General features: G+C 31.0%; 2 protein-coding genes across 3 annotated transcripts; one reads left to right on the top strand and one right to left on the bottom strand.

Moving 5' to 3' along the window:
* Positions 1-2,410: 2,410 nt before the first annotated feature.
* Positions 2,411-4,096, top strand: LOC110714830 (protein FAR1-RELATED SEQUENCE 5-like). The gene is made up of 5 exons (XM_021893381.1): positions 2,411-3,070; positions 3,173-3,556; positions 3,719-3,784; positions 3,871-3,927; positions 4,040-4,096. Exons 1-5 carry the CDS (start codon positions 2,411-2,413, stop codon positions 4,094-4,096), a joined length of 1,224 nt encoding a protein of 407 aa, XP_021749073.1.
* Positions 4,097-8,585: 4,489 nt separating this feature from the next.
* Positions 8,586-16,331, bottom strand: LOC110715004. 2 transcript variants are annotated; one of them, XM_021893569.1, is made up of 3 exons: positions 15,290-16,141; positions 14,474-14,992; positions 8,586-9,201 (listed from the first exon to the last, which is right to left on the bottom strand). In XM_021893569.1, exons 1-3 carry the CDS (start codon positions 15,480-15,482, stop codon positions 8,765-8,767), a joined length of 1,149 nt encoding a protein of 382 aa, XP_021749261.1. In that variant the 5' UTR covers positions 15,483-16,141; the 3' UTR covers positions 8,586-8,764. The 2 variants fall into 2 exon arrangements, with proteins under 2 accessions (XP_021749261.1, XP_021749262.1); XM_021893570.1 differs by lacking the exon at positions 8,586-9,201 and adding an exon at positions 11,351-13,054 and having other exon boundaries at positions 15,290-16,331.
* Positions 16,332-17,006: the final 675 nt, after the last annotated feature.

Raw genomic sequence — 17,006 nt, 5'->3', positions numbered from 1 at the left:
GATGTCCTTCCGATAACAATATTAAAGGAGTTTATCACAGGTTAGTAAACTATTTTTTATGTCATAATCTATCAATTTGTTGTGGTATGAAATAATCTTCTTGAAAGCAGATATAGTTTATATAATCATATACTTATGTGATAACTTAAATTATTAAGAACGATCTTTTTTATAGTCAATATTTTAATTTTAATCAAAATAATACTAGTTTAAAAAATCAGTTATTTGATAGTTATTCTATAACATTTTATTTATGATATTTGAAAACATTGTAAACGATTTTTTTTTACACGATATTTTTATGTGAAACGTTTTTTTTTTATCAAACAATAAAAAAACATATAACTACATTTTTTTTTGAGGGAATAAACATATAGCTATATTATTGAACAAGATAATAGGAAACAAATTCTTAAAATATCTACATGATAAAAGCAAATAATAGGAGATAAGTATTATCATGAAAACTAAATATTATAAGAATAACTTTCAATTCCCTTGTCTCATACGTCAAACCCCCTGCTTAGACTTTTAGGTTGTTCTATTTTGTTTTCTTTTATTTTTGGATGTATCCCTCATTTGCCAAAAATAAAATAAAATAAAATAAAATTATAAGAATAATAACGTGTAGCTTAGAATTTTTTACCAAAAAGAAAAGTCTTTGACTGTTGAAATATTATTCAAGTAAACAGATTCATTATTTTTTAAAAAAAAATATGAATTTTTTTTTTTTCAATTTCTCCCTTTAATAATAATTGACTAATTATAATATATATTGTATGCAGAAATTTGAAAATGGATGAGAGTGGTATTAAAGTAGTACCATCCACAATAGATCTTAATATGGAGTATCAAGGTGAAGACAGTGAATACGATAGTTCCGATATGGACTTTGATATTAATTCGGAACCGGATTTTATTTGTGACGAAGTGAATGAAAATATTGATGTGTTGAGAGATGATGATGATACAAATGGAACTAATGAAAGTCATCCTATGCTAGAAAAACTTGCTCCTCCAAATGTAGGGATGATTTTTGTGTCTTATGAAGATTCATTGGGTATTATCATGAATTTGGAAAACAAAATGGGTTCCAAATGAAAATCAGAAGTAGAGAAAATGTCAAAGGTACTGAATGTGGTAATAAGTATGATTGCACAAGGTTGAGGCTAGTATGTAAGAAAGAAGGAAAGTTTGTTCCTAGGGGGAAGGATCCATCAAAGCCTACACGAAGTGAAGTTACCGGTTGTAAAGCTAAAATTACAGTTACATTTGACAAAAGTAGCGGGGAATGGAAACTCACCACGATAGTGTTAGAGCATAACCATCCCATAGACCCTTCAAATTCTAAATTGATGCGGAATTATAGATTCATTAGTCCACATAACAAGGATATTATACTAACTAATGAAAAGGCAGGAGTACCTATTGGAAGAAATTTTGCTACATTTGCGGTACGATATGGAGGATTTGGTGCAGTTCCCTTCTCTGAGAAAGATTGTAGAAATTTGGTTTCTAAGCATAGACGTTTGTGCCTTAAAGAAGGAGACTTTTCTGCTATGGAGAAGCATTTCATGGATATGTCTACTAAAGACAAAATATTTTTCTACAAGTATGACACAAGCATTGGTACACTTAAAAATGTATTTTGGGCGGATGGGAGAAGTAGAGCTGCATAACGTGATTTTGGAGATGTGGTATCATTTGATACGACATACTTAAGAAATAGGTATAGGATACCCTTTTGTCCTTTTATAGGAGTGAATCATCATGGTCAATCGATATTGCTTGAGTGTGCTCTAATTTCGGGTGAGGACACAAAAAATTATATTTGGTTGTTTAAGACCTGGCTAGCTTGTATGTCGGGAAAAGCTCCAAATGGTATTGTCACAGATCAATGCATGGCTATAGGTAAACTTCCTACTACTTTATAAATAACTTGCATAACTTTTTCATTTATATATTTGCATGCATGGATTAATAATGTGTACAGTAAATAACTTGTTGTGTATATATATTTGCATGCATGGATTAATAATTTATACAGTGAATAGTTTGTACATTTTGCTAAGCTTTTATTTGGTTTTGTTGTGTGTAGCTACGATTGATAACAACATTACCCAAACTTATGATGAATGATTAAGTTTTAATATATATATCTCCTTTTTCCTTTAAAAAAAGTGTATTTGCATAGTAATAGGCATAATATTATACTAATTAATCTTGCTTTATTTTATAATAAATTATATATGTGGTGTTTGTTGGTAATTAGTAGCTAGAATTTGTCTGTATTAGTGATAGTATCTACCTTGATGTTGTTTTGAAATTATTAAATATTCTATTTACCTCAGGGAGTGCTATTAGGGAGGTATTTCCAAACACAAAACATAGATGGTGCATTTGGCATATTATGAGAAATGCAAAAAAGCACTTGAATTTTCATGAAGATAGAGATATAATCCGTAGAGAGCTGCGTCGGACTCTCCATGATTCTCTTCATGTTGAAGAGTTTGAGAAAAAATGGAAGGATGTTATTGAAAAACATAAGTTACAACAAATTAATTGGTTTAACGAGATGTTTAATCTAAGACATCGGTGGGTTCCCATATATTTCAAAAATGACTTTTGGGTTGGAATGTCTAGTACACAACGTAGTGAGAGCATGAATTTTTTTTTCAAAGCATTTGTGAACCTTAATACTACCTTGAAAGAATTTGTTGAGCAATATTGTCTTGCATTAGGAAAACGAGCCAATGAGGAGGAAAATGAAACATTTCGTTCAATGAATAAGCCAACCCTATGCTTCACCGAATTTGTGAGCGAGAATGTATTTCAACGTCTTTATACCTTAAAAAAATTTGAAGAGTTTCAAGAACAAGTGCGTATGGTTACATATACAAGTGCAACTAAATCCCATGATAATGGAAGTGTTTGTGTTTATGATGTAGTGACCAAGAAGGCTAAATGGCCATGCATACAAAAATTTAAAGTGACCTTTGACCGTGATTCATATGATATGAAGTGTGATTGTAGAAACTTTAAATTTAGAGGGATCATGTGTTGTCATGTGGTTCGTGTATATCATGAGGAGGATATATTATGTGTGTTCCTGAAAAGTATATCTTAAATTGATGGAGAAAAGACTTGGTTAGGGACTACACAAAAATTGTAGTGTCATATTATATATACACCGGACAAAAATCCACATGCAAAGAGATATTTAGCATTGCATAAGGAATTTGAGGAAATTGCCTCTATGGCAACAATTGATGATAAACCATACTCTTCTCTTTTGGAGAATTTGGTTAAATTGAGGCCACAAGTGAAAGCATTGGTTGAAGAATCTCAAGAACTACCCCGGATTGTGAGTACACTTGGTAAAGTTTATGGAAGACACCCCTCACTTAGAGGTGAAGTTGATGGAGATAATCAAAGGGAAAATGTAGATAATCAACAAAATGTCAAAGATCCAGAAGATCGTAGAGGAAAAGGAAAAAAACCAAGTCATAGAAAAGGGTATGACTATGACAAACAAACTACGAAATACAAGAAGAATGCAAGTCAACAAACAAATGAAAAGCTATATATTAATAACATCTTTTTCAATCTAATGTTTCATATTGGTTTTTCATATGAGTATATTTAACTTAAGCATTAACTTCCCTTATCATATGTGTATACTTTTATTTTGTAATACATTGTCTTTCTATTTTAATAGGAACGATATCAATTAAGTGGGATGCCCTTTTCAATGATGTCAAACTATATGGCTAGCTCTTCACAAGTAAGTTGATTTTTAGTGAATTTTTAGGCCGCTGTTTCAATATTATGCTAAATGAAACTAAAATGCATTTTTGGTTATCTAAACAGGATTATAATCGATATGGACATAATATGAATTACAATCCTTCTTCTCATGTGGCTCCAGTACGTTACATTTTCTCAATTTTATAATTATTTATTCCTTTATAAAAGGCAAGGATTATACATGATGTGTATAATAATTAGTTGAAGCAAAAGGTTTAATTTTTCCTTGCAGGTTGTACGACCCAATATTGGTACATATGCAAAATTTTATGATGTGTATAATAATTAGTTGAAGCAAAAGGTTTAGTTTTTTTTTTTTTAATGAACAGATCAATTAGCTACAATATTATGTATCTAAATATTCCTATAATTATGGCTGATATAATGCTATAGCCATAGAATATAAATTGTGCAATCTTTTTATATGTTAATCTTTGTAGATATATATGCATACTTATCTAAATTAGCGGTTAAAAATTGTTTTTTATTTCAGAAAACCTTTAAAGAATATTTTATATACACTAGCATATTCCTAGAATTATGGCTAACATGATGCATTGATGCTAGCATGTACGTCAAACGTTTAATTTTTTTTTTTTTTTTTTTTTTTTTTTTTTAAGGCAGACATGTACGTCTATAATAAAAATTTGTTGTGGATTTTTTTTTTTTTTTAAAATTTTTTTTAAAAGAGATGTATGTATATCTTTGTAAGGTAGACAATTATGCATACTTTAATAACATAAACAAGATTAAGATATGTTCGTCTTTGTAGTTTTTCTTCATATAAAATAGTCACGATTTTAAAATGTCAAAAATTGTAATTTAACAACAACTCGAGATATAAAATCAAGTTTGAAACAGATTGAACAAAAAAATATTGTAATTTAACTTATAAATTTTAATCCTTAAACATGTAAATTGTAATTAAAAACCCACTCAACATATAAAATTTAAATTCAACTCACGATTTTAAAAATACCTTATTTAGAGAACACATTTTACAATTCTATTGCAATTCACTAATTTGCATATACCTTGTATTTTGTTTTATCTTGTTTCTATTAATTTTTTTTAATACAACTTCATGGAATAAACTGACGACAATAGAATTATTGACCTACCTCATGACAATGAAAAGAAAACAACAGAAGAATGAAAACATAAATAGAAATAAAAACCATGTTAATTAAATAAAAACATAATTCTTTGGCAGAGGGAGGGGTCTTTGAAAAAAGCTTCTTTCTCAATTTGTTTGTTGGGTAAGGCTAGCAGTGGATCGTACAAAGACTTCAAAGCAATTGGTGAAAATGAAACAGATTTTGAATTCTCCATATCTCACCAAAGCTTTTTGAGTAAAAGACCGATTTTGTATGTAAAGTTTGTATGGGTATGAAACTTATTGGAAGGTTGTGTAATTTATAGGAAATTATCAAAGACTAGATTCAAAGTAAGAGTGGAATATGAAGTGTCTTTTCTTATTTTTCAATATTTGATTTCATCTGGGAATTGTATAGAGGTGGATACCAAAAGTTTTTTCAAGTTTTCCAAAAAACTCCATTATTGCTAAGAAACATTGGGAAGGGGTCATTTGTTTTTTTTATTATTATATTTATAATTTTTTTTTTTGAGATAAATATTGAATAAATGGGGTATAACCGTTTTACTCTAAAAAAAAAATATGTAGTGTAATTTTGGTTTTCTTTTCTATACGGTTGCGACATAATTACATGAATGGATTTTTTTGTTGTTTTTTTTTAATTTTTTTTTTCGTTTTTTTTAAATACAAGGTTTGCCTTTTTTAGGAAATTAAACTAAATACACCCTTTAAAAAAAATAAACAAAATACTAAATAATAACATATACAGGTCATTAAAAAAAATAACATATCAAATGGAAAACAAAAATTTTATCAAGTGTGTTTAAATTTGTTCAAAATGGAAGATGAAACTAATAAAAATGGGGGGGGGGGGGAATTAAGCACATGAAATGGCAAAAAAAAAATTCACATTAAATATTAAGGTAAAGTGATTATTTTTTAATTGATTTAAAAAAAGTGATTTTTTTAAATAATGAAAGAAAATGCTTTTAGTTTGTTATAACTTTTTTTTTACACGTAGATTTGTTCTAACTGAAAAATGAAGATAATAGAAATGAGAAAAAATAAAATTTAGCATATGAACTGGGATTTTGGAAAAATGTAATAGTTTATCAATACATGTTAAGTTAAAGTGATTATAACATAAATAATGAAACAAACTGTGTTAAAATTTGTTCAAACCAAAAGATGAAATTAGTAGTATACCGATGAAATTCATGTATACAAAGATGGGAAAATACATAAAGGTTAGTTTAAAATAAAAAAAATAGTAAAATGTAACATTAGAATATATAATCTAGATAACAACACGAGATATAAAATGCGTTTAGGTTTGAAATCGTTCGGTTTTTATTTAGACCAATTCCAATCTTACCTGAATAATGATTGGATTTGGAAAAGTCGAGTCTAATCGGATCCTAATTTTGAAAACAGTTCATCTGACTTACTTTGAATTATAATCCGATTTGGATCTACTCATCAAAATTACTAATTGGATCTGTATTTGGTTTAGATTTGTATCATACTTTTGGATTTTGGTCTTTAATTACCAAGTCAATCATATGATTGCATCCCATGACATAATTTAGCTAGATTGACATCTAACCAATCACATGTTAAGTTCTTTGACCTAGGTTTGATTAGGATTATTCGAGCTCAAGTCAAACTTAACTGAAGCTTCAATTTGGCAATTCGAGTTTTGCATGATCTAAAATTTTGATGCTATTGAAAGTCAGATCATATATAGGTGTCATGGATTCATAAGAACCTTCTATAGAAACATTCGATTGTAACAATATTCAAATTCAGATTCTAACAAACATGATAAATTTGGATCATATATGCAGCTGAACTGAACTGTTTGGAGATGAACTAAACTGAATAGAGCTGAAATGAATAGTTTATGAGAAAAGGAAATTAGGATATAAGTTAAATTGAACTATATTGAACTGAACTGATTGGAGCTTAACTGAAATTAACCTGAAGTGAACATGCCCTAAATTCAAAAAAGTTCAGATGAAATCAATTCAATTCATTTCAAATAAGTTCAGTTAAGTTCAAATAAATCCAGATAAGTGAAATTAAAGAAAATAGAACACACCCAAAATCTTGGTTAAGTTAATTGCTTGTTATATTGTCGTACTCCCTCTGTTAAACTTCATCATCACGTCCCCTTCTAATTTAATTTTGTTATATTGTACTCCCTCTGTTAAACCTAAATGTTAGTATATTTAATGTATCTAACAAAATTATGGGTCTGTTCACAGTTACTTAATTTCAATTCAGTTTAGTTCAGCTCCAATTAATCAATTTAGTTCAGTTCAGTTCAGTTCAGCTCCGTATTTCCTTCTCGCATAAAATATTCATTTTAGCTCAGTTCAGTTTAGCACTTTAGCTCCAATAAGTTCAAGTTCAACTCCAATAAGTTCAATTCAGCTCAGTTTAGTTAATGTGAACATGCCTTATGTTTTAATAATTACGCATGAAACAACTTTATGTATGATGAAATATAAACAATTTTTTATACTCATAACATAAGCAATCATGACATAAAGTTTTCTTTGCTATGAAGGTTCACCCTTTTTTCCTTAAATAAGGTACGGAGTAGTAGCATACTAGTATACACCGTTTTTTTATAATTGTATGTTATTGGATGTTATACCTTATCTTAATGCTTGGTTATTTCGCGTAATATGCATTCGTACAATCATACTCTTATGAGTATCAAGTAATTATTAAATTTTTAACATTTTTTTACTATCACATTTCATAACAAATTTTATTGAAAATTTCATAAGATATAATAATTTTAAGAATATATTATACGTTGTACTCGTATCCTCTATTTTAAAAACTCCAGAGCAGATACTCTCTATTCAAATCTTTTGAAGATGTGAAGAACCCGAAGCACTGTTCCTTAACAAATGTATCTTTATAAGAATTAATATTAACAAATGTATCTTGATAAGAATTAATATAACAAATGTTTCTCCCAAAAGCACCCGAAAAACAATTGATAGAACTTCATTTTTGAATATACTTCAATTATGTATCAGCTAATAATAGAAATTAATATTATCATAAGAAACAAAGTTGATCGTATAAGAAATACCTTTCTAAGTCATGGTCATATAAATTAGAGTTGTCTCCACTAGTACGATAAAGGGGTAGGCCAAGTCTACCAATTAATCTTTCTCAAAAAAAAAAAAAAATAATAATAATAAAAATATATATAATTAAGAATGAAAATTAATGGTGTCAAGGGATTCTCAGTTATTCACCATGCAACCTGTTGAATCATTAGTTTAGTAGCTTGATGAGGTAAAATCAGTCATTGGGAGAGAAGGAACAACAAAAGCCACAAATACCAAAATATTATCCTCTTTCCTCCAACAAAGCATTAATTGTGTTTTGATTCCTTTCAATGACATGTACACCACATATTATAAGCAATGCCACATTGTTTGCCAACTCACATGGGTAGACTACCTAGTGGGTGAATTAAGTTTTCTCCCTAACCATGCATTAGTTATGTTCACTAACATTACACCTACTCATTAGCCACATTTTGGATTTACTTTTCCCCAACTTTAATACCACCACGCCCTAAATCAATGTCAACAACTTTGACCAAAGAAGCAACAAAACATAATTAATTAAACATATACGAAAAAAAAATATATAATCAAATGACTACCAACTTAATACGAGGTTTCAATAAACCCAAAAGTAAAGCAATTAATCAATTTACATATACTTTCTATTATCTAACTAGAGGAAACTAAGTAACTAATTAACTAACATGTTTAATACACGTACAAATTTAATTAATATTACATGATGATGCATTATTACAACCCTTTAGAAACTCAATTGTCTCTTGCATGCTTCAAAAGGTAACTTAAAATAGGAACTACTTCTTTTATGTAAAGAAGAACCAAATTCTTTGATAAATTCATCAATCAATTCTCTATAAATTATATCTTGTAAAACCAATCCAATTCTTCCAACCTCTTGTACTTGCCCTTGTTCGATATACCTACAAACCTCGTACACGCTCTCTTTCATTGCTATGCTCCATGGTTCTCCGGCTGCTGCTGTCGTGGTGGCGGTGTTGTTGAGCACCTGCTGATGATGAGTAGGTCTAGTAGGAAGATGTAATGGTAGTTGTGGTGTAATAGAAGGTAATGATGGTTTGTTAAGGAAATTGATGGCTTTGTCTTCATGATCTCCTGGCTTTTTCCTAGTCATTTGTTGCGGTTTTTGTTGCTTTGGCTTTTGTTGTTGCATAATTTGTTCTGGATTACCAAAAAATTGGAGAATTAATCATTAATGTTCGTTACATAGTTTATTGTCACAATATTAGTTAGAAACTAAAATTAAAGAGACTATATGATGATTAAAGCTACTCCATAAGTAATAATTATAAGACTACTGCATTTGCCTAAAAATTTGAATAGTAAGTTGCATGCTTTATGAGATTATCGATGCTACTACCTCTGTTTTATATTATTTGCAACAATTGAACATTTTTCCTCTCTAGTTTATGTCAAATAGTTGCAAATAATATGAAACGGAGGTAGTATTTTTACTAATTAATGACATGTAATTATGACCAAACGCCAAATAATGTGCAAAAGTTTGAAAATCTTTTATAACAAAGTACTTTTCACATTTGTTTTAAATATTAATAAGGTTTATAAATAATGTAAAAATCAAAACGTTGCAATTAAAAGAGATCAGCGAAAAGTTTATAAATACCATCATACCATATCCTAACTTTCAACACCGTACAGCTTATTCAAGGATCTATATACTTGCTAATTCATGAAAATATACCGTCTAGATCATTAAAACTACTCCACTCGATCTACTTTGATCTCGAACTTTTTCAAAACTAATTATGAAATAGTCCTCTAAAGTTTAAAGCTCATCAATTCATGTCATAATGAAACCCATTACTTGATTAATGTAGCTGGGGTCACATTGTGATCATTTATTCACACTACCATATAGAAGTATACGATAAATGCAAATTAAAGTAATATTGGAGAATAATGGTTACATCTAATCACTAAAAGACAAGGAATAATCAAGATTCAACACCAACCAAAGAGTTTGATTAATTGGGGGCCTGGCCTACAACATCTATGTGTGTTTGCGTGGGCCCAATCTACCTTAAGTATGGTGGATTAAAGTTTGTCCCTTTTGCATGAATGAACATGCATTGTCTCCCACTTTGTGATGAAAAAATTCCACCTTAGGTTATCTTATAAATTAAAAGGCTGTTCTTTAGATTTCATGCGTATTATAGAATGAATTTAAGCTCTCTCTTAAAAAAAAAAAAAAAAAAAAAAGCATCTTGAGGAGATGATGTTTTTATACAATAATGAGATCAGGAAATATTACATAGGCTTTGTTAAAAAAATACTTCAAATTAGTCGCAACCTATAAGTTCATCATACCCTCATTCATAACCTTATATGTTCGTTTGAATGTCATTATGGTATGTATAAAGTGTGCACATCACATACTCTTAAGTCTTAACTAATCGTTCCTACACACTAATGATTGACACCTAAAGATATGTAGGTTGGGAGCAAATACTTTTTGATGGAGTAATATGGGAGTTAATTAAAGTTACTATTTATGGATTTCATATGAATGAATTAACAACCCTAGAGCATCTTTAAGGGTGAACATTTTAATAGTTCACAATGAGTGAACAAATAAGGTGGTGGCTTAATGACAAACTCTTTAATTGTTCATGTTGAGTGGTCATGGGTTCGATTGCAGGAGCAAGCACTTGCATGAATTAATTCGCTGTGGGCCCCACCAATATTTTGGACTGATATTCATGCAAAACGACGTCGTTTTGCTGTTAAAGGTCAGAAAAAAAATAGAAATCAGCGGCTGGGAGCGCGCCACTTGGCCCAGCCGCTGCTTGACACGTGTGTACTGTTTTAAATATATCCGTTGTAATTTTACAACGGATATATTTTACAAAATACAAATAAAAAAAAAAAAAAATTACCAACGACTCTATTTTTTTCCCCTCTATAAATAGACACCCATATTGATATACTTTTTTCAACTTTGAAAATTCATTTTTTTCTACTATATTTTTCTCTTCAAAAATCCCCTCTATAATTACCAATATTATTATTATTTATACCAATATTAATATTATTATTGATATTATTATTTTTAATTATTATCATTAATATTATTATTATCGTTACTATTATTTTTATTATTATCGTTATTATTATTATTATTATTATTTTTATTATTATCGTTATTATTATTATTATTATTATTATTATCGTTATTATTATTATTATTATTACTATCGTTATTATTATTATTATTATTATTATTATCGTTATTATTATTTTTATTATTATTGTTATTATTATTATTATTAAATTTTTATTTTTTCCAAATATAAATTATAATTATGGATGCTAATACCAACCCCAAAACAAATAGAAAGAAGAAAAAAAATTTGGGTCAAAATATGATCCCGAATCAAGCCAATTTTCCTCCAATTCACCCAAATTTTTCACAAACACCCACAAATATTCCCCATAATTTTTCTGGAGTTTATCCTCAAATACCCCAGTCAAGTTTCCCAAATAATCCACCAAATTTCCCATTTTCATAGCCCATGTGATCTTATTCTGTTTATTCAATTATATCAATTTGTCTCTTTATATATAATTGTGTCAGTATCTTAATTTCCCCTTTGTTAGCCCATGTGAAACCCTTCTTCTCCATTCAATTTCTGTGTGGTTCTAATCCAGTGTTGGTCATAGCCCATGTGAAACCCTTCTTCTCCATTCAATTTCTGTGTGGTTGTAATTCATTGTTTGTCATAGCCCATGTGATCTTTGTCTCTTTATATTCAGTTATTTCTGAAGAAGAATTACAAATTAGTTCACTATAAATAAACACCATTCTTTCATTTTTTTTACACACAAACACATAAATCGTTTGCAGTTACTATTAGCAAACCTCACTCTATCTTACATTTCTTACGTACAAAATGAATTCAAACAGTTTAAACGAAAGCTCAACCGATTCCTCTTCATCTTCATCTAACTCGGATGATGAGGGAAGGGAGCTTAGAGTTCAACAACGTAATGAAGTGTGTCTTATGATACAACACGTAATGCATGAGTACATTCCACCAATTATTCAAGCTGCCACTCAGCAACGTCGACGCAAATCTACTGAGCCCTGAAAGGATAGGGGACGCGAAGAAGGTCATGCACGGTTATACAATGACTATTTCGCGAAAGTCCCAGTTTATCCAAGTTCCTTGTTCCGGCGCCGGTTTCGAATGCGTAAACATGTGTTTGAGCGCCTTCTCAACGCAGTGACCCAACATGACCCCTGGTTTCAACAAAGGCGAGATGCGGCAGATCGTCTTGGTTTGTCTCCACTTCAAAAGTGCACTGCGGCCGTTAGACAACTAGCTTACGGGTGTGCTTCAGACGCTTGTGATGAGTATGTCCGTATAAGTGAGGCAACTTCACGATTGGCACTCCAAAAGTTTACAGAAGGTGTCATCAACCTGTTCGGTGATCAGTACCTACGCCGTCCAAACATCGCAGATATGGAAAGATTGCTACGTATTGGGGAAGAACGTGGATTTCCTGGCATGATAGGCAGCATTGATTGTATGCACTGGGAGTGGAAGAACTGTCCACACGCATGGAAGGGGCAGTATCAAGGAAGAGAAGGAGTTGCAACTCTCGTACTGGAGGCAGTTGCGGACAGAGATCTATGGATATGGCATTCGTTCTTTGGGATGCCAGGTAGCTGCAACGATATTAATGTGCTTCATCGATCCCCTGTGTTCGAAGACATCTTAGAGGGTCGAACACCTCCTGTGAACTTCGTAGTCAATGGTCATCATTATACGAATGGGTATTATCTTACTGATGGAATCTACCCTAGATGGGCTTCTTTTGTGAAATCCATTACGAGTCCACAAACTCGTCAGGATCGTTTATTCGCAAAACACCAGGAAGCTGCAAGGAAAGACGTTGAACGCGCATTTGGGGTCCTTCAAGCTCGTTTTGCCATTATTAAAAAGCCGTCTTTGGCGTGGGATACCGACATACTCCACAATATCATGCTCGCCTGCATCATAATACATAATATGATCGTTGAAGATGAACGAGAGACGTATCAAAATAACGTTAATACCAATGAGTTTATGAATGCTGGAGGCAACGCTAATGAGGACACTACCGAGTACCGTACTGATCGTATTGTGGATATCGGCTTATACTTGTCTCGTAGAACAGAGATTGAGGATCAACAGACTCATTTGCAGCTAAAAAACGACTTGATCGAACATATATGGAATAAATTTGGTAACAACGAAAACTTAGGCAACTAGGTTTACAACAAATGGTTATCCCTAAGGACATCTTACAAAACGATGTGTAGTTGTTTTTTTTTTTTTAAATAAAATGTACTAGATTATAGTTGTAGAACTGTAATCACGATTTGTACCTCTTTTTTTTTTGTTAATTAAAATTAGCTGCGTTGTTGTTTAAAAAATATTAATCACAAGAATTAGTTTTTTAAAAAGCTGATAAAAAAATGCGATAATTTCTTAATTAGTAATCACGATTAAAATATTAAATACGTCAATTAATTACATTGACATCGGGTTAATAAATTATAATTATGAAACAAAAAGGATTATATTTACAAAAATAAAATAAGGTGGGGTAGGGAGTATTGATGATGAACCATTGTTTAGTGTTCATTGTTAAGAGTGAATATTGTAAATGGTTTGTTGGGTTGATGTGGATGAGAGAGAAATCGTGATAGTGACCCATGAACCATTTTTTTGTGTTCACCAATAATGATGCTCTTATAACTTACGTTACTCAGTACAAATAGGAGGCTACATATACATACGACCTACATAAACCTAAGAAGACCTTATTCTATACTCTAATGCGTGGAAAGGAAAAAGGAAAACACCATCAATGTGTTTTTTGACCACAAAACATTATCATTTGATGTAGAGGTGTATTACATAGATCATGTGCTAAAAGTATGCTCTAATCATAAGCTGTCTTATCCATGAAATTCTATGGAAGATTGTGCTTAATTAGGGAAACTTTCACCTGGATTTTGCCTATGAATATTATCATTTTTGACACAGAATCTTGCATTTGGCACCAGCCATATACGGAAGGTAGCTAGGCTAAGGGAGACAGGGAGTAAGGGTACCCCCCCAGAGTATATCCTCATCGAGTCCTCGATTGTCTCACGATATCTTACCGTTTTGACTTTTTACATTAAAGAGACATAGTTGAAATTTAACGATATTTTGTATTAATATACAAGGTGTATATTTTCTAATAGTTAAATACCCATTGTTATTATTACTTATACATTTATTTTTAATAAATCTATAGCTAAAATTAATTGATTTAATTATTAGAAATAGAATTTCCTTAATCTAGAATTAAGCTAGCAAAATCAATGGAGCATAAATAAGACAAAAACAAAATGTTCATAATAGAAAATTAGTCTTACCATTAGGGGCTCTTTGGTAATAACCAGATGACAAGTGGCGGTGATCTAACACCGATACCGGACTCGGCCCATCACTCCCCACCTCACTTTCAACCTCCTCCGCCTCCTCTCCTCTAATCATCTCCACCACTTGTGGTGGCGTTTGGGTGGCGCGCACCGCCTCGATAATCTTCTTCAACGCCTGCAAGTCCTCATCGCATTTCTCCAACGCCCCCAGCAGCTTCCTCCTCTTCTCCGCCGACGGAGACACCACCGTAGCCGGCGCCGGATATCTCGCCGGAAAATCTTCAAGTCCCATTAAACGTGCCACCACCCTAGGTGAGCTCACCGAGCTGTCTGTTGATGATCGTCGGATCTCTGCCGGAATCGCAGGGCTTCTCGGCGTCTGATCAAGCGAAAGTCTTCCGCCCGACGAGCCTTGTTCTTGTTGTTGGCATTTGATGGTGTCTTCGGATTTTGTTGGTGGTGGTGGTGATGTGGGAGCTTGAACAACGGCATTATTACGTTCTTGTTTTTTACCTATTATGATTAATTATTGATCATGTTAATGAATAAAGAAATTACGTTTAAATACATAATTTTCCTTAAAAAAAAAACATAATTTACATATATACAATTTATTTTAATGCTAACTAAATGAACAAAATAATGTAACTCTAGTGCAAATGTTCTTCTATTGTTTTATGAAATGTAATATTGTAAAATAAAATTGGTTTTTCTCAATATGATCACAAGTTTATGCTAGTTATTTTTTTTCTATTATCACAAAAAAAAAAAAAAAAAAAAACGTAGGTTAAATAAAGTTTACGTACGTACCAAAAGTGAGGAATTTGCGGCGAGTATGGTACTTAGACATGAGATGAAAAATCCCGGACATACACCCAACATTGGTGGTTGATGTCGCCGGAGAACCGGAGTCTCGGCGATAGGAGGAAGACCTTAACGACGACGATGACGACAACGGCGCCGCCGACGTAGTTTCTTGCCTCTTCTTCTTTTTCCCTCCCATATCTACTACCACTAATTACTCTAAGGCTAAGCTAGTATAATTTTTGTGATAGTTGAGTTTTTTGGGCAGGAGAATATGTAACGGTAAAGAAATGACAAGAAATGAGAGTAAATAAAAGTAAGTATAAAGGAGTGAGGAAATTATGGAATTGTGGGGTGTAATATGATGAATGATGATGAGCTTTTTTTATTTTTTGCTTTTACTTTTCATCTTTCTGATACTCTTTCTTTGGCAAATACAATTTTTTTTATTTTATTTTTTTTTTTTATTTTTTTTTTTGGAGGTAAGTTAAGAATTAGGAGGTGTATATTTTGTCACGCAAAGGTCGTTAGATGAGTGACAATGCTTTTGACTCGCTCTTGCATGTTAGTACCAACTAATTTAACTTGTGGTAAAAATTTAGTTGGTGATAGATTGAGGTTTAAATGAGTCAAGACTAATCAAGTATAACTTGTAGTTCTCCATAATTATTAGATATTACTATTGTTTCCATGAAAACTGTTAAAAGAAACCAAAATTCCATAATTAACCTACTTTTTATCTTAATTCCCGACATATCGTCTATGTGAATTAAATATTCCAACTTTTTTTTTTCTTTTTAAAGTAAGCTGCATGAAACCGCTAATTCAATTAAGTCGAGCAGTCTTCTCTTCTCCAAAACAAATACATAGAATATACAAATAGCAATTTTGCTAAGATTCGGAAAAAATAAAACTCCTACGTAGTATTTATAAATAAAAGTTGGCATGGACATATGCAGGGAATTTTATAAAATGGGGTGTAATTGTGGAACTCAGATTTGTTTAAGCATTTTCCATGTAAATTGCTCAACATATTACATTTGCCAATGCATAAATGAATTCAAATTCAATTATAAGTATCTCTAATTATTAATAAGCAAAAATATAATAAGCATTGAGAATTTTTTTTTTTCCTTAAAAATTAGTCATAGGAAGATAAAAACCCAAAATAACTTGTCAATGCGAATACTCTACAAAGTACTCAAAATATGCCTCTAAAATTATTTGTATAAGGTGTCGTAGAGCTCAACAACTTAACAAAGGATCAGATATAAGTATATTACAATTTAGTGTAATCCAAAATAGGTTCATAGAATAAATTGTTTTCTATATTAGTCTCATCTTTCATAAAATCATTATATTACCCATTGTATTGTATAAATGTCACAATATTAATAGTAACAAAATAAGCCGACAATTTGCAAAGAACAAAATTAACAGCAAATAAAATAGCCAACCTTATGTATGAAAATTTTGTCAATAAAGGTATAAAAATGAAAAAATAAAAGATTATTTAAATGAAAAGTGGACAATATATTTGATAGAACTATAGAAGTGATATACGAAGTATAAAACACCCTTTTCTTTTACTCCAAAGTTGTCCCATACAAATATGTCATATACCATGCAATATCAATGTCTTCTCTGTTAAAAGCTGACTATCTTATTATATATCCCCCCACAAAAACCACCATAAATAAATAAAAAGTTGCCACCAAGAATA

Source organism: Chenopodium quinoa, unplaced genomic scaffold (genome assembly GCF_001683475.1).
Source record: "Chenopodium quinoa cultivar QQ74 unplaced genomic scaffold, ASM168347v1, whole genome shotgun sequence".
Taxonomy (NCBI): Eukaryota; Viridiplantae; Streptophyta; class Magnoliopsida; order Caryophyllales; family Amaranthaceae; genus Chenopodium; species Chenopodium quinoa.
The sequence above is the reverse complement of the archived record's forward strand: the minus strand, read 5'-3'. Positions and strand labels throughout refer to the sequence as shown.

Coding starts and splice junctions, on each gene's coding strand:
- LOC110715004 (XM_021893569.1), bottom strand. CDS start 15,482: ATGGGAGGGAAAAAGAAGAAGAGGCAAGAAACTACGTCGGCGGCGCCG. Junction 14,993..15,289: donor CCGCAAATTCCTCACTTTTG/GTACGTACGTAA, acceptor TAATCATAATAG/GTAAAAAACAAGAACGTAAT. Junction 9,202..14,473: donor TTACCAAAGAGCCCCTAATG/GTAAGACTAATT, acceptor TTGGTAATCCAG/AACAAATTATGCAACAACAA.
- LOC110714830 (XM_021893381.1), top strand. CDS start 2,411: ATGAGAAATGCAAAAAAGCACTTGAATTTTCATGAAGATAGAGATATA. Junction 3,785..3,870: donor ATATGGCTAGCTCTTCACAA/GTAAGTTGATTT, acceptor TTATCTAAACAG/GATTATAATCGATATGGACA. Junction 3,928..4,039: donor CTTCTTCTCATGTGGCTCCA/GTACGTTACATT, acceptor TTTTCCTTGCAG/GTTGTACGACCCAATATTGG.